The 26440-nt window shown below is 39.0% G+C and overlaps 1 protein-coding gene across 7 annotated transcripts in view; it reads left to right on the top strand.

Moving 5' to 3' along the window:
• Positions 1-25994, top strand: part of TNIP3 (TNFAIP3 interacting protein 3) — a 100243-nt gene extending 74249 nt beyond the window's left edge. For 5 of the 7 annotated variants that reach the window (XM_070259690.1, XM_014737997.3, XM_070259694.1 and 2 more), the window contains 7 exons: positions 1013-1141; positions 6194-6313; positions 9165-9290; positions 13117-13167; positions 14056-14154; positions 17207-17267; positions 25393-25994. In XM_070259690.1, coding sequence (XP_070115791.1) covers positions 1013-1141; positions 6194-6313; positions 9165-9290; positions 13117-13167; positions 14056-14154; positions 17207-17267; positions 25393-25424 — 618 coding nt within the window. In that variant the 3' untranslated portion in view covers positions 25425-25994. Of the gene's footprint in view, positions 1-1012; positions 1142-6193; positions 6314-9164; positions 9291-13116; positions 13168-14040; positions 14155-17206; positions 17268-25392 lie in introns of all 7 variants that reach the window. The other 2 variants (XM_023636623.2, XM_070259692.1) reach the window with 1 other exon arrangement.
• The last annotated feature ends 446 nt before the right edge of the window (positions 25995-26440 follow it).

Consider the following 26440-nt stretch of genomic DNA (forward strand, 5'->3'; position numbering starts at 1 on the left):
AGGTTAAAATCTCCATCTCATTAAGAATCTAATTCACTCCACAAAAAGTTTTCTATTCAGAATATAAAACTGGATATACAATATATATTATATATAATATGTAAAATAATATATAATAATATATAAATATTCAGATGCTGTCTGAATCCAGAGCCTGTTAGTGTCTGAGCAACTAACTTTGTTTCAATTATTTAAAACACTGGATTCCTTTTTTCTTTTCACTTTTTTGTGGAGGGTGAGGAAGATTGGCCTTGAGCTAACATCTATTGCCGATCTTCATCTTTTTGCTTGAGGAATATTGTCCCTGAGGTAACATCTGCACCAATCTTCCTCTATTTTGTATGTGAGACACTGCCACAACATGGCTTGATGAGCGGTTGGTCCACACCCAGGATCCAAACCCGTGAGCCCTGGGCGGACAAAGCCAAGCACACAAACTTAACCACTATGTCACCAGGCTGCCCTTGGATTCCTTGAAGGTGATCTGAAACATGGTAGCCTGGTGGCAGTTGGCCTAGCTGATTTCTGCCTTTTAAAAGTAATGATCACAACAAAACAGTGCTCCAAAGGGTCTTTTTTGCCTGAAGTTTTACCTTCTTTTCTCCCTCTCTCCATTCCAGAAGGATGCAGGACTGGGGTGCAAGATATTTAGTATTTTTTGTTGCAATGACACTTTTTTCTTTTTACAACTTTCAGTTACTTTTACCGAGTCACTTACCCGTCACCTTGTACATGGGAGCTAGCTTGTTCTGATGACCCATTTGACCTTTGAACGAGAAGATTGGGGGTTTTGGTATCTTCTTCTGGGATCACAAGAGTTAGTGGCAGTAGGGATAAAAGGAAGGTTTCCTCTATCCTAACCCCATCCTCCACCCACAGAATATTGCTCAGATGGAATGTTGTATGAAAATCCAGCAGGTCCTGTTCTTACTGTATTTCAGAAGTATTCCTACAATATCATCTCATGTGAATTTTATTGATTTTGCTTTTGTTTTCTTGCTCTTTACTTCAGAAGGAAAAGGAGAGTCTCAATGAAGAATTACACGAATTGAAGAAAGAAAATAAGCTCTTGAAGGAAAAAAACGCTCTCGCGAACAAGAAGAAGGAGCATTATGAATGTGAAATAAAACGCCTCAATAAGGTATGAGGCCCGGTCCGGCTGGGAGATCGGGGGAGAGGTCCCTGTATGAGGAGCACATTCCTGACTGAGAGTCACGACAAAATCTACGCTGCAGTGTGGCTCCCGGGCCCGGGGACTTGCGCAGGAGCTTCTCGATAATTTTATAAATGACTCCTGTCTGCATCTTTCAGCCATACTTGGCTAAGGAGGCTTCAGGAATCCATGCCCATGCAAAGAATCATCATGGAAAAGAGACATGAGGAGAAATTATAGAAAACAGTAAGAACACTTTTTTAGTTCGAAGAACCACATAAAGCAAGTGGGTGTTTTCGAACAGTAGCGTATCTCTTGGTCAACCGCAGAAGTTTCCTGAGGAAACAGGCTGCTCTTTAAAATCGTCACTTTGGAGCTGGGCGTGATGTATACTCTATGGAAGCATGCTAAATGCCAACCCCAAGGCTGAGAGGGCTGCCTTCCTGAGAACAAGCCTAAAACTCACCTTTAATGGGGGGAGGGAGGGCCGGGGTGGGGGTGGGGGAGTACGTCCATTAGGAAAACCCAAGTGGTTTAATGCCTTTGCTCCAATTTAACTATTCAGAGGACCTACCTGTGAAATGCTGCAGAAGGATGATGCATGAGTGTCTGTGTGTATACGTGTTGTTTTACAGACGAATAGCTTAATTTTCTGGGGAAGCGATCACTGGCTTGTTCAGGGAGAAAGTTAAATCCTTTGCTGTTGCCTTTCCAAGAGCCACGTCATATGTGGCCCACAGGAGTACTTGCAGCTTATGCTTGAGTTGAGATAGGCATCTCTAGAGATATCTAGATAGCTAGATATTTCTTAACCAAAGTTATAGAAATTGCTTCTAAAACAAGAGTAGGTGATTGACTGGCCTTGAAAACGTGCTCAATGCCTGTATTTTGGACTGTGCCATGTTGTAGTTAACTAGTGATCACAGGTGTCATTTAAAGATCCCCAAAGTGTTAAGCATGTATGTGTATAGTTGACAAGGTGCTTCACAAATGCAATGCTGTATTTGACCTGTTTGTGGGACAAGTTATTCAGAAGAAAATGGGAAAGTGGAGACTGACTTTGAAAACAATTTACTTCTCTATCCTCTCAGAGAGAAAAACAACGTTCAGAGATACAAACTCAGGGCAAATGAATTTTCCCTTTTATTCTCTGCTAGAAATTCTCCACAAATCAATCAGAGGAACTAACATTTACTGAGATTATATTTGAAATCTCTCCCATTTTTGATATATTGTTTGATAAACTTTCTTTTATCCTCTAATTTACTTCTTTAAATGTAGACATAAGGATATAAGGCCTGTAGAAATTAGAACAGCCAAGAACTCTGGTTTTTTGCTCATGTCCGTATGCACCCTTCATTTTTGTGTATCTGTATTTATAGTCAGCAAAAATTTTTTGGAAGTTAGTAAAAATTTTATAACTCTTATGATTATAATCATAAAATCTCAATGAGAAAAACTGACTTGAGCAAAATTCAGATCTTTATACAAAAGTCACCTTCCCAAAGAGGATTTTTGTATAAAGGACTCCACCTCTAGTATTTTTTTAATTTTTCTTTGAAATTTATTGCTAATGTATGTTTAATATCTCATATTTATTATCTTATTTGTTTCCTGTCTCCCCATCTTGACTGTAAGCTCTATGAGGATAGGTTTTTTGCAGGGTCAACTTCTCTGTCAGGCATTTGTAGGCACAGTGTTGAGGGCCCACAATACTTTTAGTGGCCCATTAATATGTTTCATTTCTCTTAAAATCAGAAGAAAAAAATGAACTTTGATGTTGAAAAAACGTTTTTGCGGTTGGCCTGACCTAGTGGTTAAGTTGGTGCCCTCTGCCTTGGTGTCCCGTGTTTGGTTCCCAGGTGCTGACTTACATCCCTCATCAGCAGCCATGCTGTGGTGGGTACCCAAATACAAAATACAGGAAGACTGTCACAGATGTTAGCTCAGGGCAAACTTCCTCAACAACAACAACAACAAATTTTCATATTAATATTAATATATTCATCTTTAAGAGAATGCAGTTAAAAAATATAATTTTCATATATATTTATTTGGGGGAAGGGACTCTCAAAGACAACTGTCATAATGTGTCCCTGAGTTTTTCTCATTTGTTCACTCCTGCATTCCAAGTGCCTAGAACAGGGCCTTGTTCATAGTATGTCCTTAAATATTTGTTGAACGGGTGAATGGTTGAATCAATTAATTAATTAAATTAGCTAGTACATAGTGTGTGCAATAGTCAATTCTGGCCCTAAGATTCACGCTTTAACCGGCATAAGACATTACTTATGAGTAGTGAGGAAAAATAAAAAGGTGCTTCAAGCCAGAAAGATTTCATCCCAGACATCTATACCTTAAACTGTCACTTAGAAAACGTAGATATAAAGTGATGAGCTAGGATAAGAATTATTTCTCATTTAGCTCATGTATTTGTGTCTAATGAAATGTAAGAAATTATTTTTCTATTTTAGACTGTAGATTTTTCTTTTCTTTTTTACCACTGTAATAAATAGAAGTTACTCAAAATGTCGATTTGGGTAGCTGATTGTGCTCAGTGACCATCACAGCGTGGAAATCGGGGCCCACCCGACTTGCACAAGTGGACTGTCTGCTGGCCCATTCACTCGGCAGAAATTTGTAGCGTGTCAGTTTAGTAATTAACATATGGTTCTCAGAAGTTCACACAACTATGTGCACTCAATTCAACATATTTGCTTTGAAGGAAATACCCAAGGGCATTGTTTTCATCAAGTTCTTGAAGAGAAGCCAGATGTCTAACCAAAGTGAGAGAAATTACCTGAGGCTAGTCAGCCAGTGCCACCCATGGGCAAAAGTAATTTGTCTAACATCTCACCACTGTGAGATGTGTAGATCTGTTTAGCATATCTGTGCTGATGGTAAATTACTGTTCTAGAATAGGTTACAGGTGTTTGTTCAAGGAAATTGGAAAACCCCAAGGTGGAATAAACGTCTATTAGATTCACCTTTCATTTATGACTCATTTGCAAAATTACTAGAAGCCTAAATAGCATGAAAAGTACACCAGGAAATTCAAATATGACAAGACCCACAAAAATAGTCTATTCATAAGTATAGGATACAGAAGCAGCATATTTAATTGTCTTGACTCGCTTGGCTTCCCCACCCTAGATTCTCTCGGCTAATACTAACACGTTTTTTTAAATTATAACTCTTACGATACTTTCTATAACTATATAGCTTAGCAACAAATTCTAACAAAACAAATTGTTAAACAACTTTTGTTGTTTCTTTAAATTCTTCTTGGAGAAGGAAGAAAGTTCTTGTTTCTCTTACACAACTTCCTGAAAAATGATATTTACATCAGGCTAGACAGTATCCGTAGACTATAAGATATTCTATTGGGAAATTTCTAGTCTGTCTACACATATTCGAGCCCATAAATTTGCTTTTATTTTCCTACCTTTATGAACATGATGTTTAGTAATGCAGGGATGTGAGTTACTAATAGTATCATCAAACAAACATCATTGAAACTATTAAAGAAATTCTCACCAAGGAAATGAGTTCTTGGAGCCCTGAAAGTGAACCTTTTCTATTTGTATAGAAGACTCATTCGATAATGAGCAAGTAGCCATACCGTGGGTGGGCTCTGGGACCGGACCAGGATGTGGTGTGTTGTATTACAATTTTTGGCAGCCATTTTATTGAACTCATCATGAACCAAGGTCTTCTGAAGAGAGGAAATGTCTTTTATATCTGTCAAACTATAGTATATGTAAGACCACCATGCGCTAATGAGAAGGATGATAATCTTGTCGGTGAATCTAAGTGTCTCTTAATGTCTTTCACCTCCTCACCTCAAGGTGAAAACACCAGGTTGTACTGGATGTCAGGAAAGCAGAGTACTCCTTCCACCCTGTCTTGAGTTAATGGATGTTTTACTGGATAGTAAATGTGACTGTAGCTGGGCAGGCACGGGATGGCGAGGAGGAAGGGTACAGGAGCAGCAGTGCAGCATCTCTAGCGGATAGTGAATCTGTCGGGTTCACATTGCTGTGGGTTTCCCTCTCCGACTGGGGACATGGTTATATAGCAAAATACTACTCAAAATGTCATCTGAGACTAGCAGCATCAGCGTTTGAGGAAGACAGACTCTCCGACCTTATCCCCAGACCGCCTGATTGAGGGTCTCTGGGGGCGGATAGTGTCCAGAGATGGGCACGTTTGCTCCCTGTCCAGGTGATTCTGGTGCTCCCTAAAGTTTGAGCATTATTGATAGACTGTATATTTGATTGAAGCAGAAGATCTAGAGAAAGCCTGAAGATATGTTTTCCTTTCATGATTGGTTCGGTGGAGGGGGCTCGACGTCAGAGCCCTCTGAAATAACAATGAGAGTTGAGCAGGGGAGAGCAAAAGGGGTAAAGGGGCACATATGTATGATGATGGCAAAAAACTAGACTCTTGGGGGTGAGCAAGATGCAATCTGTAAAGAAACTGATATATAATAATATACACCTGAAATTACACAATGTCATAAACCAATATGACCTCAATAAAATAGTTTTTTAAAACATTTTTTGAGGGGGCTGGCCCCGTGGCTGAGTGGTTAAGCTTGCGCGCTCCGCTGCAGGTGGCCCCGTGTTTCATTGGTTCGAATCCTGAGCGCAGACATGGCACTGCTCATCAAACCACGCTGAGGCGGCATCTCACATGCCACAACTAGAAGGACCCACAATGAAGAATATACAATAATGTACCGGGGGGCTTTGGGGAGAAAAAGGAAAAAAATAAAATCTTTAAAAGAAAAAAACATTTTTTGAAAGCCAATGAGAGCTGAATAGCATAAGCATCATCATGAAGAAAAGACAGAGATTCTGGGGAAAAAAAATAGATCTATGCTAGAAAATCAGAAAGAAGAAAGTTATTCAGTCATGAAAGTAGCATTAAAAATGAAATTCTACTTTGCAGGTGCATTTGAGATGATTGCAAGAATTATAGGGGAATTCGTAGGATGTGGTAACTCTTAGATCAACTATGTACTTATCTTAAACATAGGCTCTTCAGGAGGCCTTGAATATCAAGTGTTCTTCATGTCCTGAGGACTGTTTGGGAAAGTCTGAAATGGAGTGCTGCCATGAGGAGATGAGAACAGAAATGGAAGTTCTCAAACAGCAGGTGAGAAGTTGAAAGTGGCACGATCATGTGGAGAATGTAGATCCCTTTGCTCATGCTCCTTTGGACATTTTGGAAGCTTTGCTGTTCAAAATATGTCACAGATTTTTGCATTTATTTTCATTAGAATTATCTAATTTTAAAGCTTGATGGGAGAATATAGATCAGTTAGCCCAACATACACTTTATAAAAGAGGGAATTGAGTTTCAGATGGGTTACATGGCTTGCCCAAGATCATACAGTTAAAAGAAGGGCATATTAATTAACCTTTCCTTGAGATTCTCTTGACACTGGGTCTAGAGAGATTTGTGTAGACGTGATTTATTTTGGAAATACTATTAACCCAAAGTCTGGACCTTTTCAGAAAATGGTAGCAACTGGCTGTTATTCTGTGGCTGCTGTCCTCCAGGCTTTTGAACAATGAGGGCAGTTTTAAAGGGAATACTCTGCATTGCTCATAATCACTGAAGAGACAGATCTGTTCATCTACCCAACTCATGGATGGCACCACCTAGCAATTTACTGATGCGCAATGGTTTCGCCCTCCCCACCCCCTCCACCTCACTCACTGTTGTCAAGTGGACAGCCAGAATAAAGGCTGCCCTCTCTTAGCTTCTGCATGTATCAGCCGCACAGGGCTGTGGGGATAGAGCCCTGCCTAAACTATTTGAGTCTAAATTTAGTTCAACCAGCTGGAGCTGACTTAGCTGAGGGGCCACCCATGCATATCATATCTCCTTTCTTGTGAGAGGTTAGATAAAGCAGTGTAGGTAAAGGGCTGGAACAGTTCGTGGTGATATCGATAAATATGGGATATATGTAGGAATTCTGATCCGTGAAGCACACATTGTCTGTAATACATTAGCAATGGGCATGAGGGTGTCATAGAACACAGGGCTGGGAAGTCTTATTTTTCTGATGTCCCTGGGTATGCTTCATTGGCTGTTTTGCTCTGAACAAGTGCCAATGACAAGGATTCTTGCTGCAATACATGGAAGAATTGAGCAATTGTGATACTGTTGTTGTTACTTAGTTATTACTTCATAGGAAATAGCCTATCTGTAAATCTAAAAAAGTCAGAGCACTTGATGGTAAAGGTGGATTTTCTTTTTCTATCAACTGCATTTGAATGATCTGCTCTCTTACATTCAGGATCAAATATATAGCTTAAAAATAAACCCTTTAGGGGAATGGGGTAGTAGTCAGAGTGTTAAAGCTCTGCCAAATTCTCCACCCCTAAAGTACCATTGATGCTAGCCAGGATTCCTCCAAAAAAAGCAGTGCTTATGTTCAGACACTTGAATCATCTTCGATGCTCTCACATAATGCACACCACATGTGAGAGAGTCACTCTTAGACATGGAGTTTATGGTAATGGTTTAGTTTATATTTGATACAGACAATGACAGGAATTCTTTTACCAGAACCCATCTCCTTAGTGTTTGTGTGGCTCTTTTGCTAACTTTCTGCGTACACATTTTAACGACACACATTTCTAGTTGGGCACCCACAATCATTACATCACTAAGTACCATGTGAAACACTAAAGGATTTAATTTATGAAGAAACTGAGCTAGAATCTTGGCCAGCTGACTAAAGTCATGAGATCACTATCACTGTTGTGTGTGATAAAGTGTTCAGCTCTGATCAGATAGGCTTCTCCCAGTTCAAATGCCTCTGGAAATTGTTTACAGAGCATTAGTTTAACTGTGTCTGGAATTGAACCTCAGCTCTCAACCAAAAAAAAAAACCCCAAACAAAATGTGAGCTTGGCTGGGTATAGTTCCCTTGCAATGCTTCTGGTGGATAAAGCCTTAAAATTCAATATTTATATCTGCATCTACATCTATATTAAATGTTGCATTTCTTCCTCTCTTGCCTGTTACATTTCCTTCTATTTTTATTGACTTAAAAGTGATAAACCTCTAGTTAAAATTTGTTGCACTGTGGGTGATGATGGTACAACATGCATTAGTGTGAATAGACAAAAAGCAGCTAGGAGTTTCCAAAGTAAGTTGTCATTTAAATCATGGTTTTAGAGAAATTCCTTTGCTTCGTTCCCTAAGTTTCGTTTGTTTGCGTAGCTCCACGTAGTGGTCTCCAAGCCATCAGTCAACACTATGTCAATTCAAATCAACAATAATTAAATCTGTTTTTCTTTTTGGTTTGGTTACTTGTCTGGTTTCTTTGGAGTACCTCTCGAGATGCATTCCACTAAAATATTACTCTTTCTTTTTTTATGACATACCCCCAAAATTACTTATAAAGGGCAACACTTGTGAATACCTTTTAACAATCATGCTTTGCTTTTTCACATACATGAGCCTTTCATTTCTATTTTGTGTTCAACCTATAATTTATATTTGGAAACCTTGCATGTCAACATTTAGTGGCTTCACTTAACATCTCTTGTCAGTGAACCGTGTTTTAGAACTTCAAGCAGTATTCACATGTCAAAGTGTTGTTTTGGGCATGAATAATTAGCTCCCAAACAGTACAGTGACGTTTAACGCTAGGACAGGGTTGGGAGGGTAAGGGTTATCATAGTAATGGAATATGCAGCAGAATAATGGGTGAGGGGAATTTTTTTCAAAATATCCATATTATTACTTTACTTCTGAATCCCTGATACATGCTCAAGGAGCCAGAGTTGAGAACTGCCACTCTAAACAATGTGAAAGATAAAATTATAGTCATATGTATCAGGATGGAATCTCACCATGAAGAAATATTCATGAAAAGAGGATAGGAATGCCTCAGATTGGACAAGGCTGCATAGCACCTCTTCTGAAATCATTTCAATGACTTAAGAGAAAAGGACGCTGACAGTAACAGCAAGTTAATATTTCCTAGGTACAAATATATGAAGAAGACTTCAGAAAGGAACGATCAGACAGAGAAAGACTCAATCAAGAGAAGGAGGAGCTACAGCAAATTAATCAAACTTCTCAATCCCAGTTGAACAGGCTGAATTCTCAGGTATAAGTCAAAACAAAATAATCTTTGCCAGCACGTGTGTATTTTATTTTTATTTTCTCATTTAAGAGGAAATCAAGACTTTTCGGCTTCTGTTAATTGACATTGGCTTTTTTTGGAGAGGTTAGCACTTGGGATGAAATCATTCTTAAACAATCTTGTAAGAAGATGAAAATGACTGGAGATTTCTTTTAACTTAAGTGTATTAAGTAGTTACACAAGAAATAGGATTCCAAAGTCTTTTATAAAATCCAATTCTTTTGATCTTTTTCTCATATTTATCTTGGTGGAATGGGAGTTGAACTACCTCACACTCAAATTTAAAACCAAAACACTCCAGTACAGTGAAGTTGTTTGTAAGTTCTTGTCATTTTCTTTGAAGGGCTGTGTTGGAAAGTTCCTGTCTTCTAAAAACATACATATTTCTAAATGTCATTTATATATCTAGTGAAACCAAGAATTTTGTTCAGTGGGTTCCCAGATTGAATGTTCCTGGAGCACTCTTGAGGAAGCCAGATAATGTTAGCCAGTTTATTGAAATAGGATATATTAAATGTAAGCATACTAAAATTAAGTGTAATAGAATAGATTAAAAGTAGACTTGGGAAATTGCCGTGATGGATAAATATTGATGTTAATGAGAAAAATGTACCTAACACAATTTTGGCTTAAGGAAAGAAAACGAACCACAAAATTTTTGATTTGCAAAATCATGCAAAGCTTTCAATAAATAGGAAATTGTTGTGGCACATGCTGTGACAGCTCTGTAGCTTCAAGATTCTCAGTCTTAAAAGAAATTTTAAACTATTTGTCATCTTCTTCTTCCTAATACAAAGTGGATTGTGAATTAACTTTAATTTCTTCTCTGACATGTTTTTCGAGGATTGACTTGAAATTCCTAATTTTACATGGAAAAATTATTTGGCAGAACCATTTCCTTTCTAAGAAATTGGAAGGAATCAATTAGTGGTAAAATATAATAAAATTCTTTTCTGAAAATAATTCATGCAACCTACTTTATAAAACAGTGGGTGAGAAAATGTTCTGATTACTCTGGGTGAGAAAATTACTGGTTCAATTTTTATGTCTTACCTGCAAAGCTGCCTTAATTTATTTTGTTATCACTGCAGAAATTATTTTATTTCCTGCCATATTTTAATTTTATTCTTTCTATTACATTAAGCTCAAACTGATGATAAATTGTGTCTAAGATTGGCAGTGTCCTTGCCATTATAGAAGTTTTTAACATAACCAGGAATACGTAACCATCTACTTATGTTGTAGACTATGTTCCACAAATAGTTTTCATTCCTGTGTCATCTATAATTTTTGATTGATATCAACAAAATAAATGTATCGTCTAAGCACACTAGGGTATAACTGTGCTTATAAACTAAAGGAAGATCTTGGTGACATCTTAAAACCATCAAAATTTTCTTTAAAATAATGATAGTCCAAACATTTATTTTTCAAAAGTCTCCTTCACTCTGGTAAAAGGATGACAGAATTCACAAAAAGATGTGGTAGATGGTTTAACAATCCATGTTAAATGTATTAACAGCAGATTAAATGGCATAGTCTAGTAGAATTGGCATTACCTTATTTGAATAGAATATTATCTGTGGTCCAAATGGACCATTTGACCAAAAAGGAATTTTTAGGTCAAATTATTCTGGTACTAGTTGCCTACATACCAGAGTTTATTCATTCTATCACTAAGGACGTTTTAAGCCAATGATTTATAAGTTGGCAGTGTGGCGAAGTAAAAACTAATTAGGGATACTCAGGGGTAGGAGGGATTTAGGGGTAAAAGTCCCCTGTTGGTGCCTGCTTTGACAATCGATGATGACCTTGAGAGAGTTAGTCAGCTTTTCTGTGCTTCCTTTTCTTTATCTGTAAAGTGACAAAGTTGGACTAGATGATCTCTAAAATGTTTCTTATAACTCTAAAACTTCTGTCTCTAAAACAAGTTACCTCACCTCTCTCAGTACACTCACCATAAATATAGATAATGATACCTACGTCACGACTCCACAAAGTTGTTCTCAGGCTTGAGTGAAAAAATCTATACAAAAACATCCAGCTCAGGTCATGTCTCACAGGTATTTCATAAATGATTGTCATCTATTGGAAGGGAACATTTTTGATTGTTTCATTTAGTTGTATAAGTAGCACGCCACGTTCAGTTCCTTGTAAGGTAATTTTGATGCTTTCTTTCTGCAAGGCATTCTGCTATAGGCTGTAAGGGAATAAAAAAATGATCCTTGCTATTCTTGTCTCACCTCTCATGCTGTAAAAAGTGTCCTTTTTATGGTCTATTTAGTGCCACAGTTTTCGCATTTTTGTGCTTTTTGTCGATGGTTGCATTGTTTAAAATGACCCCCAATGATAGTGCTGGAGCCCTGTCTCGTGTTGCTAAGCACACAAAGGCTGTGATGTGCCTTACACAGAGGTGTTAGATAAGCTTCATTCAGGGATGAATATAGTGCTGTTGGCCGTGAGTTCAATGTTAAAGGATCAACGATATATATTAAATGAGGTGTTTTTAACAGCAACACACATAAAATAAGATTATATATTGATCAATTAATGAAAAATGGAATCACCAGAAGCTGGTAGGAACCTAATGCTGCATTTCCCTTTGAGCAGTGGTTCAGGATTCACTACTTCGGTGTTCATGGTGACTTTCTAGAACTTGTGCAAATAATGAGCATTGACTGTACATAGTACATATTGGACTGTAAAAAGTTGCATAGTAAATGTATAAAGCTGAATGGGACGACCAAGGAAGGAGAGAATAATTCTGATAGGTGGGACTTGGCAAGGTGCCATGTAGCAGGGGACGGTTGACCATGACTTATAGGGTGTGGGACATGGGGTGTGGGGATGACAATAGCATGACTGAAGAGTCAAAGAAAAACCAGCTTTCTGTAGGTGTGTCAGGTGTGTAGGGAACCCAGGGTGAGTGACTCTGCTGGATGAGGTTGGGCCTTCAATAGTGAGAAGCCATAAAGTACAGCAGTGTGACTTTGAACCAGTTACTCAGCATCACATGTCTCAGTGTCCTCATCTGTAGAATAGGGATGAGAATATGAAGTATCACATAGGGGTGTGGGGAGGATTCAGTGAGTTATCATATGTAAAGCACTTAGATCAGTGTCTGGCATGTATTAAGTACATGTAAAACTTCTGGGCTAGCCCCGTGGCCGAGTAAAGTTTGCGGCTCAGGGTTTCACTAGTTCGGATCCTGGGTGCAGACTTGGCACCCTCATCAGACCATGCTGAGGCGGCGTCCCACATAGTACAACTGGAAGGACCTACAACCAGAATATACAACTATGTTCTGGGGGGCTTTGGGGAGAAGATGAAGAAAAAAAAGAAGATTGGGAACAGATGTCAGCTCAGGGACAATCTTTAAAAAAAAAAAGTTAATATAAAACTAAAATTTATTGTGGAAGCCTTTGAAAGCGTGGCTGACCAATTCCAATTACATTCACTAAATGATGGAAGCTGTTTCTATATCCATATCTGTGTCTATATCTGTAACTGTATCTAACTATATCAGCCTAAAACTGGGAATTATAACAGCCCCAACAGGTTGGAATAACGGTTTGAAACTATCCAACTTTCCAAGTTTCATTTGGGAATTTCAAGACAGAACCAATGCATGTCTGGAAAATCCCAAACTTGACTGTTTTTGTTGGCATTACTGCTGTCAATGCTTCACCCCTTGGGCTTCTGAGTCGGTCACTGATGGCTGGGTCAAGAATAGTGTTAGAACTAACCATTCAAACTCTTTGATAAACAACTGCTTTCATTTTGTCCATAGATAAAAGCTTGTCAGATGGAGAAAGAAAAACTAGAAAAACAATTAAAACAGGTACGTTGATCCTTACCTAAATTCACCAAGCCCTCTTGTCATGGTTGAAATGGCAACTTTTTCACCCACACGTTTATTCCCAATTACAACAGTTCCCCATGGTCCCAGCTAAAGGCATCTTCAGGCTCTGCTACAGAAGGCCTGGAATAACCCATGATTTTCATTCTCGACTAAAATGTCAGTGGACAGAGAGTGCTTGGAAGCTGCCAAGGCCTCTCGACCCTAACGCTCGTGAAAAACACATGCTTTACAGAACGTTACCTTAGTGTGGGTTCATGCAAATGGGGATTCCGTCATAGACCCACAGACACCTGGGAAATACATTTCCTTGGTATTTCCTGCAGTTGCTTACACAATTTACAGTGGAAACTACATCAAAGATGTTTGCCTTTTGAGAAAATAGAATATTTTCTTGGGCACTGAATCATTCTATCCCACTGGTTCTCTAGTAGCCTTAAGGAATGAATGTTATTTCTCTTAGTTCTTAATTTCCTCTCTGGACTTAGTTATGCCTTAGGAGTCTCTGGCTGCAACTTAAGAAGCTTATTTTATTTTATGGCTCAATGGCTGGTTCTTCTTAAACGAGGACCCTCTGTGAAGATAACTTGGAAACATAAACTTAACTCTGTATGCCTTTCAAGTGTTTCTAGTTTCTTCAAAATGGAAAAATAATTGTAGTTTCATCTTCAGTAAAATCTGGCTAGTGAGCCCCACCTGTATCAGTCCCAGATTCTATATTGACACGCCTACTATTTTGAGTTAGGATTATGCCAGGTTTAGGCTAAATCTTAGGATTTAAACCAAACCTTGGGGTTGTGTGAAGCAAGTATCGGTGTGTCTTCCCAGTTTCACCCACTTCCAATGAATCAACAGCCTTATTCTCCTCAGATGTGTTTCCCAACCTGTCGCTGCAGCCTGGGTTTCCACCTGCAGGATCCATGCGTTCCAACGGGGCCCAGGGCTGTGCAGGACCTACAGAAGCACCCAGTAAGTAAGAACTCTCATTTCAACAAATAAGTGCTTAGTGTTCTCTTTTGGTAAAAATGATCTCTGTTATTCTGGGATTTTGGCACATAATATTGTCTACAGAAAGAGCCTGTCTTTCATGTCAGCCTCTAATTTGCAGTTACAGTGGTCAATGTACCCCATAATTATCTTTGGGACACTATATTAACTGAAAGCTATCCAATTGAGCTATAATTCCTTGAACGAAGATAAAACATTTTATGTGTGTCGTTTTTAATAACATACCTGACTCTACCAAAAGAACATTTTTGTATATAAAAAACAGCAAAGTGAATCCAGCAAAACAGTCTGGGAGATGCCTTTTTTTGTTGTAAACTTATATTGAACTACTACGGGTATCGCTACCTCTGTGCAAAATAGTTTTTGACGTTTTCGAATTGAAAGGATATTCTTAAAGGATCCACGAAAATGTGACCCACTTAAGTTGCTCTCTATGGCCGTGTCTACCGAGGCAAAATGAAATGAACAGTGGAGCAATTATTTATGAGTGGAATTGATTTGGACAGTCAACCTGAATAAGTCAGACCCAAAGCGCCCGCCCCTTCCTTGTCAATAGCTGTAGCCCACCCTTGCCCGTGCTCTGGATGCTTGTTTCCACCCTCTATTTGCCTACATAGACAGAATCTTTATACAGGAAAAAAATTATGCATTTTTCTGCATTTTGGATTTGCTCAGACAACCTCCCTCCCCCTTAGTTTTTATTAATCGTATTTTTAATTATGCAAAGAATCTGAGATTTTCACTGGAATTTTCCTCGCAGAGCATCAATGGACTGCATGATTCTCTCGGTTGCCTGACACTTCTCATACTTTGGTATTTGAGTGTGACTCCAAGCCCTTTCCCAGGGGAGGAGATAATGTCTCTTTGGGTGGCAGAAAGATGTCAGAATTTAATGAGCTTCTCTTATTTGACCCTGGTGTGACACAGCGCCCTGCTGAGAATTTGGGTCTTTCTGTGTTGTTGCTGGTTACTACAGTCTGCTCACCCTCCCCCATTTTTCTTTTTCTTCACATTTGCTGACTTTTCAGTCTTCGCCAGAAGCAATTCTGGGAATCTCCAAACGCAGTTACCATTCCTTAAATTTTTTTCTTTTTCAGAATGTAGAAGTAAATTAAGATTGTGAGAAACATAAAGAGATAGAAATTTACTTAGGAGTTAGCTCCCACAGGTTGGGGAATTGGAGAAATATTCTTGTCAAAGATTAACTATAAAACCAACGAGTCATTCAAGTTTATCTAGAAGTAAAAGGAACTCTTTTCTTCAAATCTTCATTTGTGGAAAGGAGGCAGAAATTTGCCTACTATAAAAGCTCATCAAACTTGCCCTATGACTTGTAAGATCATGTATTTGAAAAAAGTTCCAAGCCATGTAGAATGGCCTACATTTTCAAGCAGTCATCAGTTACACAAAATCTTGGTGTTAACAGTAGAATCGATGAAAACTCCCAGGGTTAACTTTAGAAGAATATTTCACGTTTCACGCTTATTTCTAAGGCAGAATGGAAGCACTTGCAATAGTGTTTGTAAAATTACAGTATTTTCACCTTCTTTTGGCAACTCTTGTGGAATATAAAACTGACGTTCACGTCACTTATACTATGTGTTATTTGAGACATCTAAAAATAAACGAAGAGATAGAAAACAGAGGTGATCTCATTTCCTCTGCTAGCTTTTTCATGGACAAAAGGAGCCATGAGCCTAGGTGTCTGAGTTGGGGTGAAGTGGGGTCAGACTGTACTAAATACAGCGGCCCTTAGTGTCCTGTCAGGTGATGGAAATTGAGGGGTAACTTCGGGGGTCTGGTGGCCCTGTAAATGCTCCTTATTGGCTCATTGTCAGAGAAATTTTCCTGTGTTGTTTTCAAGAAGTAATTGAATAATAGAACAAAAGGTCTATGTTCTCTGTGTCTTGGGGACAAGTAGGAGGCAGAGGGGGGCATTGGGAGCAGGAAGACAGACTACCTCACGGGCAGGTAAAGCTGAAATTGCTCCATGCCAAGTGGTTAAATGCAGCGATACGGGCCTTGGAAGTGTATCTTGAAATTCCAGTTTATAGCTTATGATTTAGTCCATGCAACTTGTTTGACATATTCCCTGATGTTCAATATCTAGCTGTTCTTTTTTTTTTTTCCTTGAGGAAGATTAGTCCTCAGCTAACATCTGCCAATCCTCCTCTTTTTTCTGAGGAAGGCTGTCTCTGAGCTAACATCCATGCCCATCTTCATCTACTTTGTATGTGGGACGCCTGTCACAGCATGGCCTGCCACACAGTGCCATGTCCGCTCTGCACCCGGGATCCGAACTGGCGAATCCCTGGCCGCTGAATCGGAACGTGCACACTTAATCACTGTGCCACTGGGCCAGCCCTCCAGCTGTTCTTAACTGGTGTAAACCTAGAAGAAAATCCCAAGAGAAGAATCCAGTCTGCCCTGCCCTCTCACTGCCTCTCTAGTCTAAACTCTCAGAGCAATCTAGAGACTAGTTTCTGCAGAGGAACAGTACCAAGGGGAAGCTCTGTCCCGCTTCACCATCCTGAGCCTCTCAAGCCATGTCCCCACTTACTGGCTTGGATTTCTTCGTTAAACCACCAGAAAACCTTAAACTTCTTCTTTTTTTCCTGGTTTTCCTGTTGCCTCCCGTGTGAGGGTTTTAAAAAGAGTCTTTGTTGATGGTAAATTGCTTTGTTTGATTTATGGGCTCTAGTAAGTTTTACAAAAGTGTTTATACTTCTGCAGATATCCAAAACACATCTGTTTGAAAAGAAAGAAAATATGCCACAATCCCAAAGTAGTAGAGATCCTGGCCAACACACAGCAGCTTTAGGAGGGGGTCGGGAGATGGTGATAGTGATGAGGGAGGTAAGAGAGATGAGCGAGATTGGCCACACGTCTGGGTAGAAACTACTTTTGTGTTGTCTGCATTGTAAAAGCCACCGAGACAATTATATTTTTAATGTGCCTCCATGTCCTGTTTGAAGTCCATATTGCTACAATAATGTTTTATTGTTCCACACAGCCGGACTATCAGTGGTATGCTCCTGACCAGTTTCCGCCAGATGTGCAGCAGAAGGCAATTGGTAAGGCCACAGCTGTATGGAGCATTCTTTCATGTTTACATTTTACTGGGATCTTTTGGGGAAGTTTATTCAGCATACATTCATTCCGACTCGGGGAGGACCTGCTATGAGTTGCGTACACAACTTTAATTTGATGCACCTGGGGTTAAATTGAACTCCTTAAGAAAAAAAAAAAAACTTTTGAATGCAGAAATGCATGCATCTCAGTTCTGGCTTCTGTTCCTATTCCAGCCTCAGAGTGAGTATTCCATCTGGGGTTAGAAATGAAAACTTTAAGTAGAGCTGTATCATAACAACAACAACAAAGCTCTGGGGTTCTCCTACAAAGGACAGATGCACAGCCACTATTCCAGGTGGCGTTTGCTAGACAGATGTTTTAAATGTCACTGGCAGACAGACAGAGGAAACCAAAGGCTCAGAACTGTGTTCCCTAATGACTAAATGTCAGACTCCAAGCTAGGCCAGGGTTGCCCACAACCCACCTCCAAGTATGCTGGGGAAGACTGAAAAGTCACCTCTATAAAGTACTCACAATCAAGAATACTCTTTTATTTTGTTTTTCTTTGGTTTAGCATTCTCCTCCTTCTTTCTGGAATCTGCTTAAACTCTCTACTGCTTGTTTCTATGGTCTCATGACGCCACCCAGGAGTGGGCTGTATAAACTGGACTATGACCATAATCCCACTTCTATTCTCATCACATATAGACAAAAGTCAGCAATGTCTGCTACATGTTTAAAAATCAGTATGACACTCACCTGGGACTCTCAGTTGTTAATATCCAGAGATTTGAATCTATGCAGAAAAGCTGAAGATGAGCCATATTCCAGTTTTAGGCCATACTTGAAATTTGATCTCATTTAGTTCAGATCTGAGATCATAGAATTCTACTTTTCAGTACAAGGAGTCCACTATGGAGTAGAGGAAAGGAGCCAGGGATGCTATGTATAGTTCTGTAGATGGTGAACTTCACAAGTCTATGTAAATGGAGCCTCCTAGGGTTGTGCAGTACACAGCTTGGACAGCTGCACATGACAGCACTGGGAGTGGCAAAGTCTGCAGCTTACAGTAGCATCATAGAGAATAAAGATAAAAAGTGAGAACTCTATAATAAAATGTCCAGGTGTTTATCAGAAAACTATGCGACTTGCTTTTTCTTTTGCTTCTATTATAAACACAACCACTGGTTTTAATGAAGTTCTTGGGTTCCAGCTAAAATGGAGAGCTTTTATTAGAAAGGCTTACTATTAATCATAATAATTGTTGCATATCTGTGTTTTTGCAATCTATTGCTATATGATAGCCAAGTTGCCACCCAATTATAATTTTCCATTTTATATCGGTCTGTCATGAATATTAAAGATATTTTCTCCCCGAGTTGGAGAATTCAGTAATATCATAAGGCCATTTATATATCACCATTGGATTCTACCAGAACCAATGTTGCAGAAGCTAATAATTATATGAAATAGAAATGAATCGTGATGACCTTCAGAAACGAAATAAAGTATGCACAATTAGAATTTTATAGTCAGTGTATAAGATCTACTGATTTTTGTCTAGTTGGGGAGAAATATAAGAGCTTTGCCATGTAGAAACATGCTGTGTGACAGTATCTACAGATGTAAAATCCCAATAAAAAATGGACCTCTGGGGGCCAGCCCGGTGGCGCAGCAGTTAAGTTCACATGTTCTGCTTCGGCGGACCAGGATTGGCCAATTCGGATCCTGGGTGTGGACATGGCACCGCTTGGCAGGCCATGCTGTGGTAGGTGTCACCCATATAAAGCAGAGGAAGATGGGCACGGATGTTAGCTCAGGGCCAGTCTTCCCCAGCAAAAAGAGGAGGATTGGCAGCACATGTTAGCTCAGGGCTAATCTTCCTCAAAAAAAAAAAAAAAAAAAAGGCCTCTAAAATGTACCACCCTAAGTACTTTTAAACCATTGTTTTAATCTTCGCAACAATGCTATAAAGTAGGTTTTATTCTTAGATTATCCTACAGATGAGGAGCCTGAGGCTTGGAGAATTTAAGTAGCATGCCTAAATTCCACAGTTAGTAAGATTTAGCGTTGGCATTAGATTCCAGATGCACAGGACTCCAAAACCTGTGCTTTGAGTCTCATCCTATAGTGCCCTTGAAATACACCGGTTGCTATATTAAAATTTTCTAAAACTCTAGCTATAAAAATGAGAATGAGGGCTTTAGCTTGTTATTATATGACTAGTATCTAACCCTCAATAATGTCTTCTTCCTGTGAATTCCTAACATCTATTATCTGTGCTCTTCGCTTGACATTTAGAACATCACAGGGAAAAGATACAGGACTCTGTAAGAATAAGTAGGTAATAAATACGTTGTGAACTAATCTGTGCTTGGGCAGCCCTGGTGGTCGCTGGTGGGCTATGTTGTCATTTGAAACCTGTCCTTCTCCATACCAGCACAGCTCTGCAGCTAACTGCGACTGGTCTACAGAATAGCACTGATCATGGCTAGGGGACCACCACAGGAAGAAATTCCTTGCTCAGAAATCTACCAGTTTGGGTTTCCTATTGCTACTCTTCTAGCTTCCAAATCTGATGCTATTTCAAAGCTCAAGTCAGGTCCTAAGAATTGGGAGAAGCTCTGAAATCACCCTTGGCACAAAGGTTTCGTGTGCCATTATTTAATTTCAGTAGTGATTCTTGCTATTTTTTGTTTCATTTAATTGGAAACCTCCTTTTAATTTGGAGATCCAACCCAATTGCTCAGAATTCTTAAAAATAATTTTGCAGTATTGATTATTAAGCAGATATAGACTTAGAAATGTTTTGATTATACAGACATTTTTGTTCTGATACTAGTCATTGGTTTATTGTATAACTAATATATTTATTCTCCACTTTCACAAATATACTGCTAGCCAATAGACTCTGTGGTTTTGACAAGAAATACCAAAATTCAAGCAATGGAAGGAAAAATGAGTGGAAAAAATAGACTGTTGCTGATAATCTATAAACAGATTTATAAAATCTATAAAAGTATAAAAGTATAAAAAATTTATAAAATCTATAAAAGTATTTCTTTTTGTTTTTATGTATTTTGTGTGTGTGTGGGGGGGAGATTGTCCCTGAGCTAACATCTGTGCCAGTCTTCCTCCGCTTTGTGTGGGATGCCGCCACTGCGCGGCTTGACGGGCGGTGCTAGGTCGGCACCCGGGATCCAAACCTGTGACCCCCAGGCTGCCAAAGCAGAGCACACAGACTTAACCACTATGCCACTGGGCCAGCCCCCAGGAAGTATTTCTTAAAATTCTTGCAAATTTTATTTCTGTAATAAATACTTAAGACGTTTTACTTTATATTTATATTTAAATGAAAATGACCCTTTTCAGCATTGTGGATATTTAAATTAATTTTAGCTAATCTGTATGCTCTATAGATTGTTCTATTTCTCAGTTTTTTATTAATTTCTTATCACTTCTGAGAAATTTACTTTTCTGACCCCATTATATGTAGCACATTATATTTTTATCCTAGTATCTTCCCTTTTAATTATTCTTCTTATGACAATTTAACCTGGAATAGTGGCTCTGATGTCTATATGTTAAATGTTTATAGAGCAGCAGGCTTGTGATTTTTAAAAGGTACGGTGGGTAACAGATGATTAAATTTCTTTGACACCAGTGGACCCACCTTTAACATTCCTGGGGCCTGGACCAAGAATCCATGGAGAACTGCATCCTCTATGTGTAAATATTTAAACTTTATGAATCAAGCTTAGAAACTGTTAGAATGTAGTCTGTCCTCCTACCTTGATTAATATACCTGGAAGTTCAGAGTAAAATTTAGATTCCAACCACTGCTGTGCCAGAACACAGGGCACTGGGAGACCTGAGCTGTGGCTCACCCCCTTGTCTTCTCACCTTCCCACTGTGAGGGGTCTTGAGTATGAATCTGAGGACAGCCCAGCTGGCACATTCCAATTTCACCCATATACCCCTCACCACACTACAAACAGCACCTCTTGGCCAGCCTTCAGGCCTGGGGAAGAGGACCACATGAGGCCTGGAAGCAGACCCAAGGTCACTTAGGCAGAAACTTTTGGGGTCTGTGTGTAGGTACCAGGAGCTTGTTTGAGGGGAAGACAGGCTCACATTGTCAAGGAAGGTATGGCTGGAGGAGGGCAGAGCAGGGTCCTCTAAAGAGTGGGGACCCGGTAAAGGTCTCCCTGGCCAGGGACTAACGTCGGTAGGTACTGAGTACAACATAGAACAAGTTGCAGGTCGATTAATTTCCATCTTTGCTGCCAGTTACTGTCTGTGGTTATTTTAGAGTGCTTTGGAGACACATTGAAAATCAACTATTCTTTCAAAACCTAAAGATTTAAATAAAGGTTTTCAAGGCATTTGAGACTTGCTTGGCTTTCTCTCTGCATAGCATTAAATACTGGTGTTTTTATAATTAAAGTCCACAGATGTTAATAGGTTACAGTTGTGTGAGTTTACAAAGAACATTTTGACCTCATTTCATCTGTTATCAGAATGGGATGCAAAATGACTTCCATGTTTCTAGAACAATTGCGGCATAGTAGAGTTCATGTAACCTTGAAAACATGTTGTTTGCTTCCTTTGTGAAATGTCAAAAATCTGTGTTTTCTGACTATATTGCATGCCAGTCACTTCTGTATCTTCCAGATTTTTCATATGGTGCAGAGTTGACCTTTGTCTAATAAGTTGGAGCTTGACTCTTACATATTCAGAAAGGCATGAAATGTAGGCATTGAAATTGTGTTGTGAGCAAACATAACTATTTCTTTACAATATAGAAGATCAAAGCCCAGCTATTATAATTAGCCTTTACTAGTGTCTACTAATAACTAAGTAATTGAATACTGACTGAATTCCTTTCCTGTGGCTGCCATAACAAAGCTCCACGAACTAGACTTAAACTTACTCTCTCACACCTCTGAAGGCAAGAAGTCCAAAATCAACGTGTTGGCAGGGTCACGCTTCCTCCAGAGCCCTTAGCGGGGCGTCGTCCCTGCCTCTTCCAGCCTCTAGTCGCCCCAGATGTTCCTTGGCTCGTGGCACATAACTCCAATCTCTGCTTCTGTCTTCATGTGGCCATCTTCCCTCTGTGTCTGTCTGTGTCAAATTTTCTCCATATAAGGACATCAGTTACGTTGGAGTAGGCTAATCCTGTATGACCTCATACTAACCTGGTTATATCTACAAAGTCCCTATTTCCAAATAAGGTCACATTCACAGGTGGAAGGGTTAGGACATAAACATCTCTTTTGGGAGACACAATTTAACCCATAACACTAACTGTATGCCAGAATCTATCTTAGGCGCTGTATGTATATTTTCTCACCAACTTTATAGCAAGCCTATGAAATGAGTACTGCTGTTGTCCCTGTTTTATAAATGTGGAAACTGAGGCACCGATAGAGAATGTAGCTTGTCCAAGTCGACACAGCTGGTTATCAGCTGGAACGCACACAGCCCAGGCAGTGTGGCTCCAAGCCCATGCTATGACCCCTAAGCAATATGGACTACCCCGTGCTGTACGTGGAGCAACATATAATAGTATCATAGTTTGCGTATTTTATTCAAATAAACTCTGATGGTCTTGTCCTGAAAGCCAGTCTTTATTTCACAGTTTGTGTCTTTTTATAACTGTCTTTATATCTAAACATTGCATTGTCAAAATGGCTGCCTTAGTTGGAATTTTCAGTTCCTAGTAGTATGAGGAGATAAAGGAACCAGGGCAAATAGTAAAAGCTGCTTAAGAAATATAATAGACAGAGGAAATTTAGGAACCATACTTAGGATAATTTTCGGTACAGATGGACAAAGAGTTAAGAATATTTTTCTTTTATAAAATACACTACTTTCTTAATTATTTTTCCAGTGGTTAATAGACAATATGAATCAAAATTTAGAGTTATAATTTTATGCCTATTTCTAGATTTTTAGAGAAGAATTGCAGGAGAAATGCCTTCTCACCTTATACTGCTAGAAAGGTCAGCTTCTTAGTAAACTCAGTGATTTTGCTAAGGGAATATTAAAGTGTAAAAGTATATTTATTTGTACATGAATATATGAAAATATAGGTGGTAAATATATTCCTATTCAAACATGGATTTTATAAGCAAATACTAAACATTCTAATTAATAACTATATATATGGTCTATATATGTATATAGACTACATGTGACTAGTCTAGACTTATTGCATGCATTTTTCTCATCTAGGATCTATCTGTATATTTATATTGTATAAATTGTATGCTATATATAGTGTATATATACAGTATAAGTGTATATGCAATACATACACATAGTATGTATGTGTATGTATTATATGCTATATATATGCGCTGTATATAGTGTATATATACTACATATTATACATATATAATATATATACAGATATATATGTACAGATAGATAGAGCCTAGATGAGAAAAATGCACACAATAGATCTAGACTAGTCACAATTCCACCAGGTAAATAAATTGCAATAATTCTCTAAATGGAAGATAGACATCTATAGAGGAAGAAAGCAAGGTATATAGAATATATTGCATCCAAGCTGGGAAGAATGTTTCCTCACCTGGGTTTCCTTACCACTCCTGCCTCAGCGCCCACATTCTAAGAGGTCAGTGCGCTCCTCGAGAGCAGAGCCCCTCCATGCTTTTGACCACTCTGCTGCATCGGTGCCGCCTTCCTTCTTAGTAGCAACTGAACTTCCGATTCTGCTGATCCTGAGTGTAGTCTCAAGACATGGCCTCTGCCACCATGTAGATCTCTGGGTCCTGCGCAGATCACAGCAGCATCATGCTACGTAACCTGCCCTCTCATGAACATGAAAGCATGGAGTGTAACAGATACCATCAGTAAATACCCAGGCACACAGCTAGTGAGTGGGATTCCTCACCGACCAGTAAGGCAAAGCCGACTCTCGCTAGCACTGTGAGGACCCACGATTCCCTTGGGGTATCTCTCTTGTCCTAACCTTATAACCACGGAGCCCGGTCCCACGACAGAAGTATCTTCCCACCGTCACTGTATGGGGACACTCTGCCTTCCCTTCAAAAATGAAGACCTGTCTTTGCTTTTGCTCAGATTTCCATTCTGCCATGGATTATGTTGTGGGCCAAAGTCTGTCTCCATCTAAAACATGGGGATGATGGCCCTTGCCCCTATACCTGTTTCACAAGGGTGCTGTAAATACTGCAAAGGAATTGATTTTTCTCAGTGTTTTAAGATACCTAGTGGTAGGTTTCATTAATAGAGTAAATCTAAACTTCAAATTGGTCATATCAGTGGATTAAGCTTCTGGGCCCAAACTTATGTTCTCCTAATATTAGATATCTTTTTAATATGATGGTCACAGTTCTCAAAAGCTATTTTTTAAGCCTGGAAAAGAACTTATTCTCTTCCTATTACCAAACTGTTTGTTTAGCATGTTTTTGAAATACCAAATGCAGGGCAGCAAGTATAAAACATTTAATGTATTCTAAGTTGTTTTCATAAATAAGGAAAAAACTTTATTTCTTGTCATTTATAAGACTTTTTTCTGTTGCCATGAATAGATGTCTTTGATTTTGTCTTCCTTGTGGTATTTATTTGTGGCACTCTATCCAGGTCCTAGTAAAACATGCCCTATTTTTCATATTAATCTTCAAGATGCACTAACACTTCTTAAGAACTGTGATCTTTTCTATGGCTTTGACAATTATGTACCTAATACAATGTTTTAAAACTAGTTCAGTCAGCAAGTTATCTTTCCGTGGGGTCAGCACCAAACGAACTAGCAGTATACATGACTTACTTTCCTAAGCAAATGCCTGAGCCACAAAATGCCAGCCAGAACGAGATGTCCTATAGAATGTTCCTCTTCAGGCACGATTAGAACTAGGCCACAACTGATTTCACAAAATGGTAAGCATATGTCAATGCTTAAAATAATAACCCGCCATTTCCCACTTCTTGATTTCTCAGTGTAAACTTGTGGGAGCTCATGAATAAAATCTTTCTTTTTTTTTTGCCTGCCTCGACGTTTATGTTAGCCCTAAGCCAGAAGAAGAGAAATGAATTTTGAATTTGTAATCTGAAACATTTTCCTGCTGTTTTTCATAGGTTTCTCCTCAGAGAAGAAAGTCAATCAGTAGAAGCACACAGCGGAGGAGCGTGCGGACAGAGGGAGAGCTCAGCGGAGGGCCCTCGTTTTTCTTTTCACTGTGGCTGTGTCTGCCACAATTGCACATCGTCTACTGCATTATTTGTGTCTGGTAATGTTTCACTCTGGCATGAATAGAGGAAAAGGCTTGTGACAACTGAGATCCTGATCCAGTCGGAGGAGCCACTATTACTAACCAAACGCAACTTCCAGTTGTCACGAAATGAGATTTGGCAGATGGATTATGCGCCACTTCTTGAAACTCTCTTCAGCACATTGCCGTTGGATTTGCAGAGATGATTTCACGATTTCAGCAACTCCACTTCTAGTGCAATGCTATTGTATGTTGATTTCACTGTATATTCCCTGGGGGAACAGTTTCTGGAGTTGTAAATTTTTGCTCCCATTATATTGAAAGGGGGTTAGTTCTTTAGCTAGTTTAACTTCATAGCATGTTCATAGTTGTTGGCCTGGTGAGCCTATAAATAGGCTGCAAGAGTGTATATACTTCCTTAAACTAAATGAGTGGTTCAGTCTGAATAAAATGATAAACTTGAAACTATTCTTTAAACAAGTCGTTTCTTTAAGATGATGGGAAATTGCGGGCCCACTTCATTTTCAGGTGGACTGGATTACGAGAGAGGAAGTCCTAATGTGATGGTGATGGCTTTGCTGTATCCATATATACTTACAGAAGTCGTTCAGAGATAAATCGATTTGAAGTTAAATTTGTACTTTTCCTTCTTATGAATTCGAGTAATTATTACTGAAAAACATAACTCTGACTTCTCAAACCGATTAAAATGGAAAATGAATGTATCCAAATTTTATTGCACTTAAATTACACAGTGGCATGACAGATGTCTAAAGATTAAGCAGATTTAAAAGTACTAAATTCATCCGTTTAATAAAGATTCTGCAAAGAGCAACTGGAGATCCTGTTTGTGAGGAGTTATGTAACAGGAGTGTGCGATCCGTACCCCTGGAAGCACCTAAAGAAAACCAGGA

Source organism: Equus caballus, chromosome 2 (genome assembly GCF_041296265.1).
Source record: "Equus caballus isolate H_3958 breed thoroughbred chromosome 2, TB-T2T, whole genome shotgun sequence".
Lineage (NCBI taxonomy): Eukaryota > Metazoa > Chordata > Mammalia > Perissodactyla > Equidae > Equus > Equus caballus.